The 21,826-nt window shown below is 39.2% G+C and overlaps 1 protein-coding gene across 1 annotated transcript in view; it reads right to left on the bottom strand.

Moving 5' to 3' along the window:
* Positions 1-21,826, bottom strand: part of TRIM44 (tripartite motif containing 44) — a 73,966-nt gene that overhangs the window by 12,582 nt on the left and 39,558 nt on the right. Inside the window, exon 3 of the mRNA XM_006883790.1 lies at positions 5,108-5,347. Coding sequence (XP_006883852.1) covers positions 5,108-5,347 — 240 coding nt within the window. The remainder of the gene's footprint in view (positions 1-5,107; positions 5,348-21,826) is intronic.

The raw sequence follows: 21,826 nt of genomic DNA, 5'->3' as shown, positions 1-21,826 counted from the left end.
ATAACAACCCTATGAATAACAGATGTGAACCCTGTTCTATCCTGAGCCATCGTCATCATCTCTGACATATTCAAGCCCATTGCTGCAGTCACTGTGCCAATACACCTAGTTCAGCGTCTCCCTCTTGCCAACCTTTGACCTTTCCAAGCATGATGTCCCTCTCCAAATAACAACCTCTCCTAACAACATGCTCAAAGTATGTGCCATTTTTCCCTCCAATGGACACTCTGCCTGCACCTTCTCCAAGACATATCTGTGTGTTCTTTTGGAAGTCCATGGGATGTTCAGAATTCTTCTTGAACACCACAACTCAAAGGCATCAATTCTTCTTCTGTCCAGCTCTCATATGCGAGTGATTGAAAAGACTATGGTCTGAATCAGGCACGATTTAATCTTCAAATTAACACTGTTGCTCTTTACTAATTGGAGGATAGGGCAGGGTCAGAAGTTATATTTCCACCAACAGGTTTCTTGAAAAGAGGGATGGGAGAGAGAGAAAATTTCACATACAGATTCTGTGAGAAAAGAGACACCTTCTTATTGAAAAAGAGCCCTCGTGACACAGCACATTATATATAACATAGGTTGGAACAGTCCACACTTATAAGCATTTTACAACCTTGGAAGCTGATAGAATTGACTTGAGGGCAGTGGATATCTTTTGATATTGTTTACTGTAAGAAAGTGTGCAAAACAGGTTTTCAACCTCTGGCTCTTACTGAAATGCTCAGTGGAGTGAATGAGAGGGAGTAGTTTTCTGTAGTTTGATTTTTTTCCTTCTCCTTTCCCCCAAAATGGCAGGTATGCACAAAAGGCTTCTCTCCTGCTGTGCTGCCCTTTTCTCAGGCCTTTGTCTAGAGAGAGCAGGCTTTCCTTGGTAGTTTTTGTTGGGTTTTTTATAGCTGCTTCTTTGGTGCTTCTGGTTTACAGGCTTCTTTAGCACCCAGATTAGGACACACAGGAAGAAAAGAAAAAAAATACCAGTGACCTCACTGCCCTGGAGTTCTTAAACTCTCAAAATCCTGCACCCGTCTGCCTTTTCCCCTATACCTTTCAGAATCTTCTGATGAAAGGATCACTGTATTTTGTCCACAGATTTTTTTTAATTAGGATTAGAAGAGAAGTAAAATGAAATGTATTTATTTGGTCTACCTTATTCAGAACCACAGGACACAATATTGGTTTTAAATTAATTGGAAAAAAATAATAGACTAATGAATGGAAGGCTGCAAAGAAACAAGATATGTAATGAAGAAAGGGCAGCAAAAGGTTTATGGGACAGTCTAGCTGGAGGGTATATAGGTAAAATCTACAAAACACTTTCTACTTTGCCATATATTTGAAAATTTTTATCATGACAAACTCTAAAATGCAATTAAAAAAACCCAAAACAACTCCATAGTACATAAATGGAAAAGACTAAATAGAAAGGAATGAAGAACCATAAAATTTCCCATATTTTCTGAATTTCTCTGTTGAGTATAAAAGATGCACTAGAATTTGCTCTAACCAATAAATTACCAGATTAGCTGGAACAAGAGACTATTCGATGACAACAGCTCTTTGTAATAGCTCAAACGTGCTGAAAGCTACTTCTTTTTTTAAATAGTTATTTTATTCACAGTTTAGTCTTTAGGTTTGTCAGTTCTTGCATCCACAAGAGTAACTCGGGCATAGTACAGGTCAGGTGCTTTGAGGATAGAGAGTACTAGGGAGAGACAAAATACATTATTTTAAATTAAAATAAAGGAAAGAGGAGATATATCTTCAATTAAATCTTTATTTTTGAAAGAAAAGGTTAACACACAAAATAATTGAAGGTTCTATTTGAAGAGAGCTGGGCTTAATGTTATGCCAATGATCACTTGAGATGGCTCAGAACTTTGTATTTATTAAAATACAAAGTTGTTTGTGGGGCGAGCTCTGGTGGCCTAGTGGCAAGAAGCTGCACTGCAATCCCAGAGGTGTGCTGTTCAAATCCACCAGATGCTTTGCTGAAGAAGGAGAAACCATCTCCTCCTCTACCAGTCAAATCTGATTTGACGGTACACACACACACACACAAATAATAAAAAAATAAAATAAAATTAAATAGATAGATAGATAGATAGATAGATAAAAATCCCAAAGTTGTTTGTGGGTTTTGTTTTTGGGTTATTATTTAGTTTTTTGGTGGTTTTTTTTTTGTCTGTTTGTTTGTTTGTTTTTAAAGACATAAAATTACTGGAGGAAGAATGTTACACTTGCTCCCAGCCCTGATCACTCCTTGAAGAAACCTGAATATATCTAAGGTGACGACAGCATAGAAGACTCTGGACCTGATCACAAAAGCCCACAACCAAGGTAATTAGCAGGACATCTATCCAAATTCCCAGCAAAATACCATCTTCCCTGTTGTTGTTGTTGTTGTTGTTTGATGCCGTAGACGACTCATAGCAACTCTATGAACGAACGGCCTGAGCACTGTTCGTACACAGAGTTTCTGGAGGCAAGCCATTTCGGAAGTGGATGCTGCTCCTGCTTCCAGGACCATCTTCTCTAGTCCTCCCTAAAACCCTTATAAAAATGAACTGTCCTTGACTGCCCTTACCTCTCCAAGTAGTCTCTTGGCTCAATGACTTGGTGTCCCTTTCAGACCTTGCAATAAAGGCCTGTTCACTTCTTGGGACCAGCTTTGCTTTCTTTCTCTCTCTCTACTGCTCTCAACTCTTTTCTATCTAACATCAACATTGTAAATGCTCTTAAGAACGTAAAGTCATCTAAGACATCAATTCTCTGAATTCTCTCCAAAGATACAAAGTGGGAAGCTTATCAGCATCTCTACATTGCTGTTCATCTCAACATTGTATCGATGGAGTAAAAGTAGAGATACTGATGGCTAACATAGGAATTTTATGAAATGATAAATAGTAAGTACTTTCTTTGTCCCCTATTTAAAAGCTTACTTTAGAGCATACATTTTTAATTCTGGGGAGAATGAATTAAAAAAAACAAACCACCAAGAGCTTTTCTTACCCCACATATACTTATGAAATGTAATCATGAACCCTGGATGGATGCAATGCTATCATACAATGCATTTCCTGTCAGAATGAATTGGACAATATCTTCCTTCTGGATTACACATGGACTCTTAGCTCATTTATTCCTGGACCAGGGCAAGATTGCTAGGTAAGGCTGAGCTCCTTCAATCAAAAGCAGTCCTAGACAAATACTGAATAAGGCCATAATTGTGGAAATAGACAACTACAAAAACGTGTATGAAAATCCAAGGGGTAGGGGAGGTAGAAGCAGAGAGGTGAGGATGGGCAAGGGGTAATCACTGGGTCGCACAGTATGATAAGTAATGGAAATGGGAATGATCCAGTGTGAAAAACAATGTATACAAACTTTGTAAGTAAACCAATGTAAAATAAAAATTTTATTTAAAATTGTCTCTCTCATCGTCCTGTAACTTGGAATTTTTTTCCCTCGTGATAAGTACTAAAAAGTAAGAACAAAATTTATCTACCAGTTTTTAAGTCAATTTCCAAATGTTTATCTACATTTTATTTAAGTGTGAAATAAAGGTCTTGTGTTCCTTCCTGTTGGGATAGATTCACAAAAGACTTATCTGATATGTTGTTGTTGTTTTTATGTGCAATCCTATGTACAACAGCCCTAAACTCTGCTCTATCCTGTGCCAATCTCACTGTCTCTGACACACCTGCCCCCTTTACCCCAGTCACTCAATCAATCCACCTCATAGAGGGTCTTCCTCTCCTGCACTGTCCCTCCACTCTCCCAAGCATGACATCCCTCTCCAAGTACTGGCCCCTCCTTGCAATATGTCCAAAGTATGCCAGAAAAGCTTCAGAACCTTTGCCTCCAAGGGGCAGCCTGGTTTAACCCTCTCCAGGTTGAACCTGTTCGTTTTCTTAGCAGTCCTTGGTACATTCAATACTCTTCTCCAACACCACAGCTCAAAGGTATCAATTCTCTTTCTATCCTCCCTAGTCACTGTCCAACTCTCTGATGCATAACAAGTGACTGCAAAGACCGTGGCCTGTATCAGAGCATCTTAGTCTCCAGAGTGACACCACTGCTATTGTGAAAATAAAGACTACACTATTTTTTTTTTAAAAGGCCAATCCTAGAACTCCACAGGACTTTTAGATTTTCTTATAGAAAAATCTAGCTTTAATCTAGCTGGCATAAATTTAACCTAAATTTTCAACAGAACACTAATGGACATTTCCTTAGTGACTAAACATAAGTTTTTTCAAAAGGTTGCCTTATTTTTTTTAAGAAATACATTCTAAATGCTTGAGTATTTTGCTTGGTAAAATGCCAGAGACCCTTCTATTTCTGTCACAAAATAATTACAAGAATAGTGACCTAACTAACATTATCATGGTGAGTCCACATTTATCTTATGTACCTCATTCATACTAACTTTCTGTAGTCTTCACAACACCCTATTCCACAGAACTCTGTTAATCCAGCAGTTATGTCCTCACTTTATACAGTTGGTTCCAAATAAAAACTAGCTTGAAGGATCTTTTCACTACTCATAGAATCAGTCCCAAACCTTCCAATGTGCCCTGTCTTATGGTTTACTTCCTGCCCTGTTCTCATTAAAATAATGACTTATTTCATAGGCTCATCTATTCCATGCACCTGTCAACTGCCTTCTTTCTGGCTCTAATTTCTGGACTCCCTCCTTCAGTGTCATTACTATATGCCTCATCAACCCTTGTTGTTAGGTACTGTTGAGTCAAGTATGACTCACAGAGACTCTATGAACAAAAAATCTGAACCCTGTTCTAACCTGCATCATCCTCACACTTCCTAACACACAAGAGCCCATTGCAGCAGTCACCGTGTCAACCATACTCCTTAAATAATGAATTATTTGGCTTTGCCAGGCCCAGTCACTAGATGCAGACCATAGTGGCCAACACTTCTGTACTGGTTTACACATCAGTGTCAACAACTACATACTATTATAAGCCTCAATTTGTTTATACTGACCATGGGAAAGCATTTCTAAAGCCAACAAATACAGCAGTTGGTCAATTTCTTCCCATTTCTCCTGCCACTAGTAATTGTGAGCATGTTCCTTTACCTCTGCCTTTGGCTCAGCTGATTCATTAGAGGTATCAAGTTGCTCCTTGGCTTGGGCCATCTGAGTCATCAGCCTATCCATGTGGGATTGGATGTCTGCCAAAATCTCGGTCACATGAGCTGTGGCCATTGCTTCCTGGATGTCCACTAGATGAAGGGCCTTCTGCTCCTCATCAGCAATCACTTTCTGAACTTTCTTAAATTCCTGCTGGATGAACATCTTCATCTGGTCCCGAGTTACCTATAGAACATAGATAAGCGAGAAGAGCAAGTTAAAACATGAAGAATACTAAGTGCACAGCTACTGCTGTAAGGGTAATGCAGTTTGGGGCAAAATAAAAACCGGGCTCTTATCCAATCTTGAAGTATCTTCTAAACAATGCTCCCTTCAGAGCATTCTTGAATTTTTCATGCTAATCTTTTTGCCTTTTTCATTTTTCTAAAAGTAATTCCTTGTCCTTCCTTTTTGCTTTCAGTAATTCTATATGAATAATGCAAAATTACTATTTTAAAAAGTACTAGTATACAGTAACCAGTTGCTGTAAAATCAATTCCAACATATTAACCCTGTATGTATAAAAGCAGAACTATGTCCCTCAGGATTTCCTAAGGCTGATTTTTTTTTTAAAGTTTATCTCCAGGCCTTTCATCAAAGCTATATTTGAGTGGATAAAAGATGGTAATACTCATGGAATGAAGATCAAAGACATATCAATTTTAAAAAAAATACAGCCAACAAAAATAACAGCATTGTAAGAACTCATATTGTTGTGCATTCTCTTAAAAGTAAACTCTCAGCTTAGTATCAGGCTGCCTGTTAGTCGGATTTTTAAGCTGGTCCCCTTATTTATGGTGACTGCCTGTAAAATGAGATCAGATTATCGTGGTCCATATTCATCACTAGACAATTTTCAGAAGATCAATGAACCTTTCTTCTTTGTCCATCTTAGTCTGGAATTGGTTCAGTATCATAACATGCAAGTCCCCAAAGACAGATGGCTGCATAGGAGATGTAATGGTCAGGTCTCCTACACAGAAGGTGAGAATTCCACCACTAAACCACTATGGCTTCTGTGAGGGTACAGTCATCATTGAAGTCTGTTATCACTAATGTTCTTGTTATTGCCAAGATCGCTACATAGTAATCCATTACACGGTGCTGTGGAGACTTAGTGGTAAGGAGTTGCACTGCCAACTCAAAGGCACACAGTTCAAATTCACTAGCTGTTCCTCAGGAGAAAGAGAAGTAATCTCCTTCTATGAGATTCAGTCTCTGAAAACCTTCTGAAGGGTCAGCTGTAAGTTGGTTCCAGATCAAGAGTACAACCAAAACCACATATAATTCGAGGAAAAAGAGACAATACAGTCAATCAAGGTGGACTAGTACATGCATAGGCCAGTGTGGATGCGGTTCACAGGCCCCAATGGACAATACCACCAGGGTCTTCACCTGTTCATGTACCTGCTGAAGTAAAACAAGCCAGTGGAGACAATGGTAAAGCCAAGGGTGCTCAGTTCCAGCAAGTGGATGCTATGTAAAAATTCAGATCATTAATGAATAATGAATATCTCTCTGATTTGTCAAAAAGACAAAAAAAAAAAAAAGAGGAAAAAAACTTTCATATGAAATCTCCTGACTGTGGCATTTTGGCAACTAATAAATTGAAAACTTATTACCATCAAATTAAAGCTTATCATTGACACTGGCCTATGCACTTTATAGTTTCACACAATTGATTGCATTGTGTCTCTTTCTCCAATTGACTTATAACTGATTACTATGTAGCAATCCCGGCAACTGTGTGGACCAAATACAGAAGGACTTGGCTAGTGCATAAGACAAATGACATGAGAAACTTCCCAACTGAGAACTTGCAAACTCCAAATCTTGTTAGCAACTTCACTTTATTAGTGTTTTTCACAGCAACATTTTATGAGTTCAGCTGTGTATCATTCCCATCCTCTTTGTGAGCTTTGTCCCAAGACGACCAGTAGGGGTACCTAAAACCAAAGTATTAACCCTCTACATACTATGCTTTTCCTCCTAGATACAAATACAGTCGGCAATCAAGGAGTCCCAAGTGGGCAGATCTGTCTGCTGAGTGCCAGCAGTGTGTGGGACGTGCCCTCACTCGACTGTGTTTCCCAGGCTCACATCCAGCACAAAAGGAAACCAGACAGAGCAAAATAGTGTGAGATTACATCTAGATACTATTAAAGAGTTGTGCTACCAACTCAAAGGTACATGGTTTGAATCCACCAGCTGTTCCTCAGGGGAGAGCTGGGAAACCTCCTGTGCAATTTACTGCCTCTGAAAATTCAGAGGGTTAAGGTGTGAATAGGTTTTGAATCGCCAGTATGTAGCAGCAACAAGTGCACTCAGATTGGTTTGTAATTTAAGTTTGGGTTTTTTACCAGAGACCATTGTAAATGTATAACTACATACTGTAAACATACAGTAAAACCTGAGAAAGCTGGGATCTGGGTAAGGCAAAAGCCTGTCAAAAAAGTAATCTCAATTAGTAATAAAAAACAATTCAAAAGTGGTAAGACCACAAAGGTGGAAAACCTTCTAGACGAGGAATAACAAGGGATTTTCATTAAGTTTCCTTTTTAAGGGTTTCATTGTAGTTTTAAAAAATAGCCTCTACTTAACAGGAGCCTTGTTGGCTGTGATTAAAGCACTCAAGTGCTAACCAAACAGTCAGCTGGAGAAAGATCTGGCTGGCTACTTCAAAAAAGGCTGTTGTTGTTGTTGATATTGCTGTTATGTGCTGTCGAGTCACCTGCAACTCACAGCAACCCTATGTACAACAGCTCTGAAGCCTGCCCTTTCCTGAATGGGTCTCACTGACTCTGATACACCTACCCTCACTGCCCTAGTTACTCTATCAATCCGTCTCGCTCCACTCTTAAAAGCAGGATGTCCTTCTCCAAAGATTGGTCCCTCCTGGTCATGTGCTCAAAATATGTGAGATGGAGCTTCAAAATCCTAGCCTCCAAGGAGAAACAAGGTTTCATCTTCTCCAAGACAAACCTATTTGATTTCTTGGCGGTCCATGTTCAACTCTTCTCCAGCAGCACAGCTAAAAGGTATCAATTCTTCTGTCATTCTTATTCACTGCCCAGCTCTCTGATGCATAGCAGGTAACTGCTAAGATCAACTGTTAATAACACTATCATTCAAATTTATGCACCCACAACCAGAGCCAAAGAGAAGGAAACAGATGATTTCTACCAACTTTTACAGCCAGAAATTGATCAAACATGTAACCAAGATGTATTAATAATAATGAATGACTGGAATGCAAATGTTGGGAACAAGGAAGAATGAATGATCAGTGGTTGGAAAACACAGACTTGGTGACAGAAATGAGGCTGGGAATACAATGACAGAATTCTGCATAATCAATGATTCCGTGAAGACTGTTGTTGTTATATGCCATCAAGTCACTTGTGACGCCCTCTATCTTGCTCTATCCTGTGCCAATCTTATTGTCTCCAACATACTTACCCCCCTTACCCCAGTCACTGAATCAATGAAGACAACCACTTTGGAAACCCTACAGGGCAGTTTTACTCTGTCCTCCAGGATCATGAAGAATCAAAACCAATGGCTTAGGTGTACCAACTAGCCAAAGTAAGAAGCATGTAAGAAGTACAAACATAATCAAAAGGAGAATGGCCAACAGAGAATTTTAGAGCTGGAAGAAAAAGTAGTTGATATATAAATAAATAAACCTGTTCCTCCTACAGCTGAGCAAACACAGCTGAGAACTTGTCCAAAGAGTAGAGGAGTTCAGTCTCCCAGATCCCAGACCAGAGTTTTGTGTTAACTGTAATAGTCTTCCTGACAGCAAGCTAACTGGAAAATTTAAGAGAGGCGATTGAGGAAGAGAGAGACTAAAGTAGGAGGAAAAGGAAGAGGTAGTTCTTAAAGATTCCATTTTCAGCATGATTTTAAAAAATACACTACATTTTCTGAAAATAACACATCAACATACACAATGCCCAGAATAAATTAAGTTAAAAAGTTCTGGTACAGCAGAGGCATTATTTTTTTTTGGGGGGGGGCGGATATAATATACCAAGTCAACAACTTCTCCAGGTACAATTCAAGGACAATGATTATCTTCTTAAAATTGTGCAACCATTCCTACCCTTAGAGAGCAAGCCATTTTTAACTAGACTCTTGGAACCAGAAAGAGGCTTGATTACTCTAAGCAGTTTTTGTTAACACTGCAGTGAGAAAGTCAAAACAGGGCCTGTGCGACACGTATCAGCTCATGCACATCAAGTGACTAAGTGAAGAAGGTCTCAGGAGTTCACACACTGTCTGCAGAGAAAAGGGAAGGGGAGAGTGTTAAATGTTACTAATGCCCCAAAAATTCTGTTCCAGGCTGAGAACTGTGTGTGACTGGTGACTATTTATAAAATTCCTTCTATTTTTAGTATACATATTTCAGTGCTATTATGTTTGGGAGGATAATTTCTTCTTGATAATCACTATTCTTGAACTAAATGAGATCAATTTCTTATAAAATCAACCCTTTCCTTCAGAAACCTAACCTGAGAAATTTAGTTTTTCTGAATGCTCTGACAAAGTCATATTGCTCCCAAGTGGCTAAAATTGGACACATAACACAAACTGACTTTGCAACCTATTTTACTAGACCTCGCAAACAGGTTCAAAGCTAGGAAAGCTTACCTCACAGTTCAGAAGGGTGTGAACTTGCTGCAGTAGGCGAATAAATGATGGTTCTTAAAAGTTAAATTCTATTTCCAATTTCCCTAAATAGGCTTTAAACATGACAATTTTACACAGAACAGACCATAAACGTGAATAAAGGCAGAATAATATGTTCTATAAAATATTTAGCCCTTCTTCTCATTCCAGTTATCTATTAAGAGTACTAACTAGCAAAGTGATGTTTTTCAACCTGGTCTCAAACTAGGACGAAAAAACTTCTGGAGGATGACATCCATCCAACTTCACAGCCTGAATGCCCTCCTTAAAGACTGAGAAAGTGCTAGTCTGACAAAGGACATGCCAAGGGCAGGAGTGAAGGCTCCTGTTTTGGTTGTATTTTATATCTTTGTCATCAAAACATCAGGATTCTAAATTCTTCACATTTCTCTATGGAAGCAGGCAAATACTATGTGCACCTTTCAAGTCTACTATCTAAAGCCACTGATACGATTTATAAATAGGTTTCTTCAGCCTCTGTCCTCTAGTTCCTCACCTGTGAGAGGTGTATCTTTGTACTCATAAATGTATCTCTATAAGGTGTCACATAAGCAAAGAAAATTCTATATTCTCAAGAGATGAGAGCTAAGGCAGGATGCCAAAAAATAACAAGGATAAGAGAAGATAGCCTCATGGCCTGTTCCCAAAAGGTCACAGCCTTAAAAATTCTACAGAGCAGTTCATTTCTACATACATGAGTTAGAGTCAACTTTCTGACAGCTAATAATAACAAGAGCAAAACTAATTTTATTGAAAACCCCAAAAACATTTACACCATTGCCTCCAAGAAGTACTTCCTAGGGCACTGGTAGTAGTTCCCAGGAAAATCTAACCTGAGGGCCCTGCATTCTCCATGCATATGCAACCTTTTCTATAAAGAGATTCCCACTTTAGTCACCTGACTCGTGAACTCTCAGAGTTGCTGAACTCTCTAGGCCCTAAGGTTACAAAATGATAAACCTTGATTAGAGCTGCATTAAGGCAAAATTCCATGTTCAAGTGACATGACTGTGACTAGTTTCCAGAGAGGTAATTTATGAATCATCAGGATGATCATTTGTGAATAATCAGAACTAAGTAGTAAACATTTGACTGTTTTCATTAATGCTGCATTTAACCTTCTAGATTTAAATATTTGCACACACACATAAATATATATACATACATATGACACAGAGAAGTGAGGTGATAAAGTCGGTTTAGAGACCAACTCCTCTCCTCTGGACTAGGCCTTTGTCCTTTCTGCTACAACATATTTCCTTCAACAATCTACTTTTGCTTGTTTAAGGTTCTTTAAAATATTTTTTCTTGATTGATATGCTTTCTGTTAACAAAATGTCTATTGTTATTCCAATCTTTCCCCTTTTCCCTCAAGTGAACTTGGGATAAAGGATTTATATCTGAAGAGTTAAGTCGCACTCAATGGCATTTTCCATATGTTCTTACAGTTAGAACTTTCAAGCTAAGCCAGACCCAAGAGGGTTGTAAACTGGCACTTTATATACACATAATTGAACACATAAAACCTCGAATTAAGAACCTGTACTTAAAAACAACACCCACACATTGTTCTAGATATGGATTGGAAATCATTAGTTCCTAGCAAGTTGGCCTGTATGAAATCAAGATTTTATTCTTTTCTATTACAAGGCAGAATATAAAAATAAATATACTCAAAATAACTATGAGATATCACCGCACCCCAGTAACAACAGCAAAGTTCAACAGAGCAGAAAACAATTAATTTCAGTGAGGTTATGAAGAGATTGGAACCTTTATTCACTGTTGGTGGGAGTGCAAAATGGTACAACCACTGTGAAAGGTGGTTAGGCGCTTTCTCAAAAAGCTGGAAAGAGAAATACCATTTGACCCAGCAATGCCACTACTGGGAATATACCCTAAAGAAACCATAACTACTATCCAAACAAATACATGCACACTCATGTTTATTGCTGCATTATTTATAATAATAAAGAGGTGGTGGCAACCCAAGTGTCCATCAACAAATAAATGGATAAATTATGGTATATTCATACAATGGAATACTATGTAGCACTGAAAAGCAATGAACTTGTAAAGCATTATACAACATGGGAGATCCTGGAGCACATCATGGAGAGTGAAGTATCTCAGTCACAAAAGGACCAATACTGCACAACACCACTGTTATAAAGCAGGTCTGACATGGGAAGTTGCAAGGAGAACAGGATAAGAGTGAATAGATAATGACCATTGCATTGAAACAGATGAAAGAAAGAACTGTCTAAAATGAATATATGATTATGCATTATATGTCAGACAAGAGCCCAGAATAAGAGATATATGATTGCAAAGAGCACTGGGGGGTGAGGGTAGCTAACTGTGCAACAATGAATGAGTTTTTTTAAAACCTTTTTTTTAACTGGAAGGGGGGAATAGAGGGCTAGGGGGTAAAATGTGCTACAATGAATGAGGGGAAATCTAACTTCTCTGTAAATGTTCATTAAAATCACAACGAAAATTAAAAAAAAAACAACACACAACCAAACAAAATATACTATATTTGAAACATCAGGGCTTAAGAAAGCTTTTGTTCCAGAAAGTGTCACTGAAGTGAATGGAAAAGATGGGGCAGGGGCAGACACAGGAAGCTGCAGAGAAAAGCTCTTCAGTCTATGTTGATTGAAGATTTTAGAAATACTTGTCCAATGAGCCAAATTTCCTGCTAAAAGTTTAAAGATGCCACCTCTGAAACCAACTAAGAAAATTGCAGACTGCATGAAAATAGAGTGTGAATACTCTAAATAGTTCTCCCAAAAGGTCAGAAAGTCCATTTTTACCCTCTTTCTCATCAGTATGGACAATATTCTAAAATAGAAATATCAAAGGCAGGAAATGAGACTTTTTCAGTTGCTTCAAGCTGTCCTCACTCCCACAGCCCAATGTCCTCCCAGTCTGCCAGCGTTCATGGAAACTTTCAGATTGAGAAGCTCAAAGTTAAAGGTTCTGTAGAGCCTCCAGAATTTACTCTGGCCCTGTACTTAAACACAGCCCCTTCCAAACTATGGCCAGGTTTCACAGAAGAAAGGTGAGAAAAAAGCTTCAACAACAAGGAAAACAGAAAGGGGTTTTTTTTTAGTGAATTACTAGATCTCCCATTTCCTTCATCTTCTGTGCTTGAGTGGAACAGTCACTACTGAGTAAACAACTGCCTACTCTCCAGGTTTGGAAAAATATCCAGCAACTTCAAAACACAGCAGACATGAACCATGAACTTATTTTCTCAGTTATGTCAAACATATTCCTAGCACTATGGGAAGCCTGGTTTACTTGGGTTATACAATGGGATGATGAAATTGAAAGTAAAAAAAAGACTATTAAGGTGAATATTTAGTCTCTGCTTTAAATCCACTTTCTTATCATTGCTAGAAACCTCCAGTCAAAGACAGTTCTATCACTTCACTTTTTTTCATTAAGCCTGTCTTTGTTAAGGGTGTCCATGTGATCTCACTATTAACTCAGTGAAGCTGTAATGACATTTATTATTGCTGCTGTTATTAGTAGTCTTTATAGCTCTGGTGGCTTACTGAAAAGAAATTGCTGTCAACACAAAGGTACACAGTTCAAATCACCCTGGTGATTATCTGAAAAAATTCACTGGAGGGTCAGCTATGGATTGGTTAATAGTATTGAACAACAACAACAATAAAAAAAGACTGTAAGAAATACATCAAAATGTGGTAAGTGGTTACCCTTGAGTAGTGGGATTACAGTGTTACATAGCTACTAAGCAGCGGTGCAAAGTGGGTTTAACCTGTCCTAAAGGCAGTGTTCTGACAAACACTGTATGTGATAAGCTGATAGGGAAAAAGAAAACTTAGCCTTTGCGAGAAACAGGATTACACTACTGGGAAGCAACTCAGTACAGAGGCCCTGAAGGTTAGTGGGTCAATATTTGGAACTGAATAGCTGTTTGACTTGGGGCAAGTCACTTCATCTCTCAGGGCTCCAGGCTCCCGAGCTGTTAAAAAAGAAAAAAGGGCCAAACTCAGTTTTATGTATATCTAAAATTATACAACTGTATTCATTTAGTTCTACAACAGTAATTCAGCAGCCCACATTTGTCTCTAATCACATGTGTTGCCAAACAAGAGGGGGGAGTCTGTGGAAATGGTTATCTAACAGTTGTCAAAATAACATGTAGAGTTTAAAGTAGCCCTTTCCTCTTGATAATATTCTTCTTGTTTTTATTATGTGCTGTTGAGTCTCCTGCGACAAACAGCAACCCTCTGCACAACAGCTCTGAACCCTGCCCTATTCTGAGCCAGTCTCACTGTCTCCAACACACTAACCACCATTAGCCCAGTTATTCTATCTCTTCCAGGGTTTTTCTCTCCTGTGCTGTCCCTCCACCTTTCCATGCATCATGTCCTTTTCCAAGGACTGATCCTTTCTGGAAACACACACAAAGCACGTCAGGCAGAGCTTCAAAATCTTTGTCTCCAAGGAGTAACTTGGTTTCACCCTCTCCGGGACAGACCTATTAGTTCTCTTTGCAGTCTATAGTATGTTCAATATTCTTCCAGCACCACAACTCAAAGACATCAATTCTTTTATCATCCAGAGTCACTGTCCAGTTCTCTGATACATAGCAACTAACTGAAATGACCCTGGCCTTGATCAGGCACTCCTTAGTCTCTAGACTGACAATGTTGCTCTTCAGCAATCTGGAGATGTCCCTGACAGCAGATTTTTCTAATGCAATTAATATTTTGATTTCCTGGCTGCCGTTGCCAAGAGTGGAACTGAGAAACTTCAAACTATAAACAATTTCGATCCCTTTTCCATCTATCATGGAGTGGCTGCCAACTGGCCCAGTAGTGAGAATTTTTGTTTTCTTAATGTTGAGCTTCAATACATATTGACAACTATAGTTCTTGACCTTCTGTAGCAAATGCCTCAGGTCCTCCTCAGCAAGCAAGACTGTGTCATCTACATAACCAAGGCTGTTGATGAGTCTTTTTCAATCCTGATGCCACAGTCCTCCTCATAAAGTCCAGCCTCCTGAATGATGTTTCACATACAGACTGAAAGGGTATGAGGACAGGATGCATCCCTGAGACACTCATTTCCTGATTTTGAACCATGCAGTGTTTCCTTGCTCTGTTCTGATGACTGCTTCCTGGTCCAAGTATGCGTTTTGCATTCTGGGATTCCCAATCCTCTCAAGGTTAGCCACAATTTGTTGTGATCCACATGGTCAAATGAGTTTGCATAGTGAATGAATTATAAACATTCCTCTAGTACTCGCTGCTTTCAGTCAAGATTCATCTAACATTAGCTATGATGTTCCTAGTGCCATAGCCTCTTCTAGCTTGCACATCTGGAAGTTCTCTGCTGGTGTACATTTCTGGGTCATCTTCAACATTATCTTGCTTGAGTGTGATAGTATAATAATTTCCACACTCTGATGGATCCATTTATCTTCTCTCCACCTTTTATCTCCCAAGGTTTTTTTAAAAGAAAATCATGTTATACTTACTGCCCTGTTATCTCTTCCAGTAGTAGAGATGTCACTAAGAATCTTATCATGATCATCACTCCATCTGACCTCACTACTAAACTATAACATTAAGCACTACTATACCTGTCTGTCTTTTTTCTCTTTTCTCTTTTTCTTTTTTTCTCAGTCTTTTAAATTCTTTCCTCTCACGTTATAAAGGCCATGGCTTTCAGCTTTATCTCTGTAATTTTATACAGTCTATCAAGATGACTCTAAGAAATCCTAGCATGTACTATGGTTAAGACATATGGCTGCTGATCTTAAGCCCATTAGTTCAAGTCTTCCTCCAATCAAAGGAGAAAGGTGAGACATCAGGCCACTGTAAATATTTACAGGTTTGGAAATTCTATGAGGAAGTTTTCCTCTGTCCTATTGTTGTTATATGCCCTCGAGTCACCTGAGACTCATAGCGACCCTATGTACAACGGCCCTAAACCCTGTTCTATCTATCCTGTGTCAATCTTACTGTCTCCAACTAACCTACCCCTATTACCCTAGTCACTGAATCAATCCATCTCATCAAGGTCTTCCTCTTCTGTGCTGTCTCTCCACTCTCCCAAGCATGATGTCCCTCTCCAAGGACTGGTCCATCCTTGCAACAACGTCCAAAGTATGTCACACGAAGCTTCAGAATCCTTGCCTCTAAAGAGCAGCCTGGTCTTACTCTCTCTAGGATGCACCTATTTGTTCTCCTAGCAGTCCATAGTATATTCAATACTCTTCTCCAGCACTACAGCTCAAATGAATCAATTCTCCTTCTATCATCCCTGGTTACTGTCCAGCTCTCTGATGCACAGTAAGTAGCTGTGAAGACTACGGCCTGAATTAAGCACACTTTAATCTCCAGACTGACACTGTTCCTCTTCAATACTTTGGAGAAGTCTCTGATAGCAGACTTTCCCAATGCAATTCATCTACAATTTCCTGGCTGCTTGTACCAAGAGTGTTGACTGTGGAGCCAAGAAAACTAAAGCTGTTAACAATCTCAATCTCTGCACCATCTATCAGGATGCTGCCAATCGGCCCAGTAGTAAAAATCTTTGTTTTCTTGATGTTGAGCTTCAATCCATATTGAAGGCTCTGTTCTATAGGGTTGCTATATACTGGAATAGACTCAACAGATGTGGGGCATGGGGTAGGAAGCAACAGGAGGCTAAGTGACTGAAATGCAGAAATTCTTCTATACTAGTTTCTCAACCTTGGCATCATTAATGTTTTAAGCTGATACTTCTTTGTTTGGGGCTTTGCAGGAGGTTCAGTGTCATCTCTAGCTTCCACAAACAACATTACAATCCCCAACATGACAACTTAAAGTGTCAGTGTGGAGACTCTGTCAAAATGTCCTTTGGGACAAATAATTTTCCACTCAGAAACATGACTCCACAGCCTTCCTCAGCAAATGTTTTCATCCATTAGGATATTCTCCCTCTAGGTTTCCAGTCTCTCAGTTCCTCCTGGCTCATGGATATCTCAATCTAGATGCTTTTTCCATCAGCCAAACCATCAAGTCTCAGAATCCTCCTTCTTATTACATGGCTACCTTTCTGAGTGATCCACATGCCAGACACTATTCCTAACACTTCACATTACTATTTTAATTATTGTGATGACAGCATAAGATAGTCCTTATGATTTTAGTATCCATTTTACAGTTGAAAAAACTAAGAAGTAGAGAGGTTAAAAAATTTGTCCAAAGTCATACACACAGTACTACAATTAAGGTGGTCATTCAGGCTCCAAACTCCAAAGTCAACCAGGTAATGGATTTCATTGCTTGAAATGTGAACAGAAATTATGACACCTGAGCTCAGGTTCAATGGACGTAATATGGGTAATACACATTTGGAGAATAGACTAAACACCAAAAGCTGTGTCAAATCTGCCACTCCAACACAATCGGGCTAAGAAAAAATACTCCACACATTAACAAAGGAAAGTCCCTTTCTTACAATGCTTTCCTATTATTCACCATTAAATATCTAGATTTATTCGGTGTGCATGTACATTTTTTCTAAGAGTGGAACCATTCTATTCTTTCTTCAGTGTTTCATTTTAGGTTTTACTTCCTTTAATCTAGGTCTCATTCTCCACATCACTAACTTGCTGGACCAAAATTCAAAGAAATTTTTTATTACAAAGATTTTTGGGGGGGGTTCTGGGGGAAATTACTTAGAAGAATCCTGATCCTACTTCCAACTTGGCTTTGGCCTGAATTCTCTTTTTTTATTTCTGTGGCCACCAATTCCTAACTTCCTGATCTTGACCTAAAAATTCACTTTTGTCTCCCTCCTTCAACAGGAGGACCTCTGTTCATCTATTTCTGGAATGCCTTGCAACTCTGACTCCGAGGATCACACTCCCTCAGACAGGAAGTCCACACCTCACTCAGACTATTCAGGCAGTCTTCTATTCTGTCCAGGGTATTTCTTCCCAAGAATGCAAATATGGATACCTGAGTCTAAATACTACACAGTTCTTCAACAGTTTCACAAGTATTATACTTCTGAATCCCCGCCCCTTCACATTTCTCTATACATCCATGCCTAATTATTATAGTATTAGAGGCTTAGGGCCATGTTTTCCAGAAGCTTTGTATTTGATAGGACCTAATAAACACTTGAAATGAATCTGTTAATCCCCTGTGAAGCAGATAGGAACTGTGCACCCCGCCCCCATCATCTAAAGAGACATCATCTCAGTAGACTGACTAATAGATCCTGGTGGAGAAGGCAGGAGATCTAACCACTATGTTTGTAACATCATTACCAAACATCCTTTCCTCACAAGGCTGCCTGTTCACATTGTCATTTGCTATGACTTTATTGCCATGACAACTTGATAAATGACCCAGTGACACAGCACTGAACTGGACATACCACATAATGGTTCACTGGGGATATTGGGCTCACTCCAAATCAATACCATTGCTTACTTTTAAGTTACTTCCCTCTGTTTGACCTCAGAGTTCAAGAAAGAAAGCAATCACAATCTTTTCAGCACTACACTTCCTGAGTGAAGAGAAAAACCTTCTGGACGACACCTGCATAGAAATAAGAAAGTATAAAAACGGGTTTCCAGACATAATGAGGACCTGTAACCACTAAGAAAAGACTGAGATCTTATATTACATCTTGGTTCTTTGCTGTCTTTCAACCTTAACCCGAACTTAAACTAGAAATACTGTTTCTGCTCTAAGAGTTACTGTGTAGAAGTGGGAGGTGAAGTGACACAAGTTTGAGGTACCATCTATACAAAACTACACTATTTTTAAGCCTATAAGACTTGACTAAACAAAAAAAAGCCTATTTTATCTAAAAATTAAAGCAATTTTAAAGCAAAATTCAACACCTGACCTCCATTCCAATTTCCTTTCCAGAAAGCTCCCCTACAAAGCTAGTTCTCTATATAGGGCAGAAACCACAACACTGAAACAACCACATACCACTAGTCAGAAAAGAGCACTGAAATACAGGCCTCCTGCTTTCTCAGTCTCCTCTTGGAAGTACAGATTCTAATCTCCAAGAGAACACAGAGAAGACTTTCTAGGCACTGAAGAGTGAGGATGTCAATACAATGGCTTCTTGCATCAGTTTCAGTGAATGGCCATAGGCTTCCATAGAGCCTTTTCAAGTTTGATAAGATAGATCTGACAGGCTTCATCTCAGATACAGTCTACTTTATGATACAGAAGCAGAGGAGAGAGAGAGAGTAGGAAGGGTGAGTCACATTCCGTTCCTCATCACCTACAAACAGTCTTTGGGTATGGTAAGTTGTTCAACCTTGAAACTTGCCTCTATCATATTTTCTCTCCTTGGCAGAATGGAACCCTATTCCACTCCTTTGGGCAGCTAACAGCCTGGTTACCTATGAGTCACAGGGCTTGTTAAGTATAACCATTGCTGCTGTGTACCATCAAGTCAGAACCAATTGACAGTTGACCCGCCAGTGGATTTTCAGAGGTAGTAAAATTGCACTGGATCTCTCCTGTGGAGCAGCTGGTGGTTTCGAGCCACATGTTCGAACTGACAGCACAATTCCTTACCACTAGGACACCAAAGTTACCTATTGTTGCTGTTAGGTGTTATCAAGTGGCCTCTGACTTGCAGAAGCAATTACTAAAATAAAATACTTCCTGGGTTACCAAAGGACCTGATAACAAATCATCCTCTCTCTAATCTCTCAAAAAGCTTCCATTTTCAGGATTGTTGTTAGCTGCCATCAAGTCAACTACAACTCAGAGACCTTCTGAACAACAGATCTGAACCTTGTCCTATCCTGTGTGTTCCTTACAGCAGTGTTCAAGTCCACTGTTAGTCAGGGAGTCAATTCTTCCTCTCATTCTCTGGCCCTCCACTTTTCCCAGTGTGATGTTCTTTTCCAAGGAGTAGCTCCTTCTGACAGCATGAAGTAGGTAAGACCAAGTTACACCATCCTTTCCTCAAAGGGACACCCTGGCTGCACTTGCTCCAAGACAGATTTGTTTGTTCTTTAAGCAGTACATAGGATAGTCAGTACTCTTCTCCAACACCACAACTCAAAGATACCAATCCTTCTGCCATCCTCCTTACTCACTCACTATTCAACTTTTAGATGCAAAGGAAGTAAAAGACCTTGGTTTGGATCAGGTACACTTTAGTCTTTACACTGATGTCCTTGCTCTGTAACACTCTGACACCAGATTTTCCTAATGCAACATATTTTCTTTCTTAACTGCTGTTACCATCTGTGTTGATTTGAGGAGCCAAGTATGATGAAACCAGTGACGACTTCAATCTTTTCCCTATCTATAATGATGTTGACTGTTGGCCCAGTGGTGAGGATCAGGGGTTCTTTGTTTCTTGATGTTGAGATGTAATCTATATTGAAGGCTGCAGTCTCTGATCTTCTGAATTAAGTGCTTCAAGTCCTCTGCACTTTCTGCAAGCAAGACAGTATCATACATATAACACAGGTTGTTGATGCGTCTTCCTCCTATGTGTTCTGTTCTTTTTCATAAAGTCCAGCTTCTTGAATGATTTGTTCAGCATACAGACTGAACAGTATGGCAAAAGGATGCAATTCTGACACACATCTTTCCTGATTTTAATCAGTATTCCCTTATTCTGTTTGGACAACTGCTTCTTTATTAAGTGTTCTGGGACTACCACTCTTCTCAATGTTAACCATAATTATGATTCACATTTTGCATTGTCAATAAAACACAAGTAAACATCTTTCTGGTATTCTCTGCTTTCAGCCAACATCCATGTGACATCAGCAATGATATCCCTTGTGCAATGGCCTCTTGTGAATCCTCCTTGAATTTCTGGTAGCTTCTTGTCAGTCAATGCCCAAAAGATTTTTAAATCTTGTTCAGGAAGATTTTACATGTATTTGGAATAGATTACATAGTTTGATAATTTCCATGTTCTGTTAGATCACCTTTTCTGGGAATGGGAATAAGTACAGATTTCTTTCAGTCAGTTGCTAAAAAAAAAAAAGGGCAAGAGCAGCCATATTTGACCTCTCCTAAAGAAAAAGTGTCCCCATCAACACATTCACAACACAAAAGCAATTCATACAAAGTCAGACATGCCCTCTATGTTCCCTCGCCTGTTTCTACTAATTCCAGCACAAATCCTAGTGACCTACTGGATCTTAAATGCAGCTATACAGACTACATAGAACCATATTCACAATTATATGGGGTTTATTAGGGAAGTTAACAGGTTATAATTCAGGCTGGCCAAAGGACACAATCTAGCAAGGCAGGACAGCTTTAAAAAGGTGCTCACAGGCCCCTCATCCTTCATCCATTTGGCTTTTGGCCAGTTTTACAAAGCTCTCTTAGTCCTGCCAATTAAGGCATTTCCCCCAACAAACATAGGCAAAGGCTCTGGTTTGGTGAGGTAGCAGTCCCAAGGTCAGCTCTTTCTTTGTGGTGCAGCTACTACTGCTACTCCTGTAGGTCTCTATGTGAGCAGCAGAGGAATGTCCTGAATGACACACAGGTGCTGCATTCTCTGCTTCTTCTTTGCAGGTGGTTAAGGTTCTCAAATTGCTGCTACTGAATCCACTCAATTTAATGGCAAGACTAGTCAATCCTCTTGTGGACAAGAATAATAGGCCTTATTTGCATGATTCTTTCCATCCATGTGGCAAAAAGTCAATCACAATGGCTAGGAAAGTAATTTTGAACAACAAACCCTTGACACCACACATGGCTAGATAGTAGTCTTTCAAATTTCTTGGCACAGACTTAGTGAGAACACTCAGGGCTCTATTTGTCTATTGAAATACGTCAAATAGCATTTAATCATTCCTGGGGTCTTGTTTTTTTGCCAATGTCTTCAGTGCAGCTTAAACTTCTTTCATTATCACTGGTTCTTGGTCATAAGCTACTTCCTGAAATGTTTCTATTTTGTAGATGTAAAGAGTTAATTTCTTATACT

This window comes from Elephantulus edwardii, unplaced genomic scaffold (assembly GCF_000299155.1).
Source record: "Elephantulus edwardii isolate Elephantulus edwardi_28Jun2011 unplaced genomic scaffold, EleEdw1.0 scaffold00029, whole genome shotgun sequence".
Classification (NCBI taxonomy): domain Eukaryota; kingdom Metazoa; phylum Chordata; class Mammalia; order Macroscelidea; family Macroscelididae; genus Elephantulus; species Elephantulus edwardii.
Note: the sequence above shows the minus strand (reverse complement) of the source record. Positions and strands in the feature narration are given on the sequence as shown.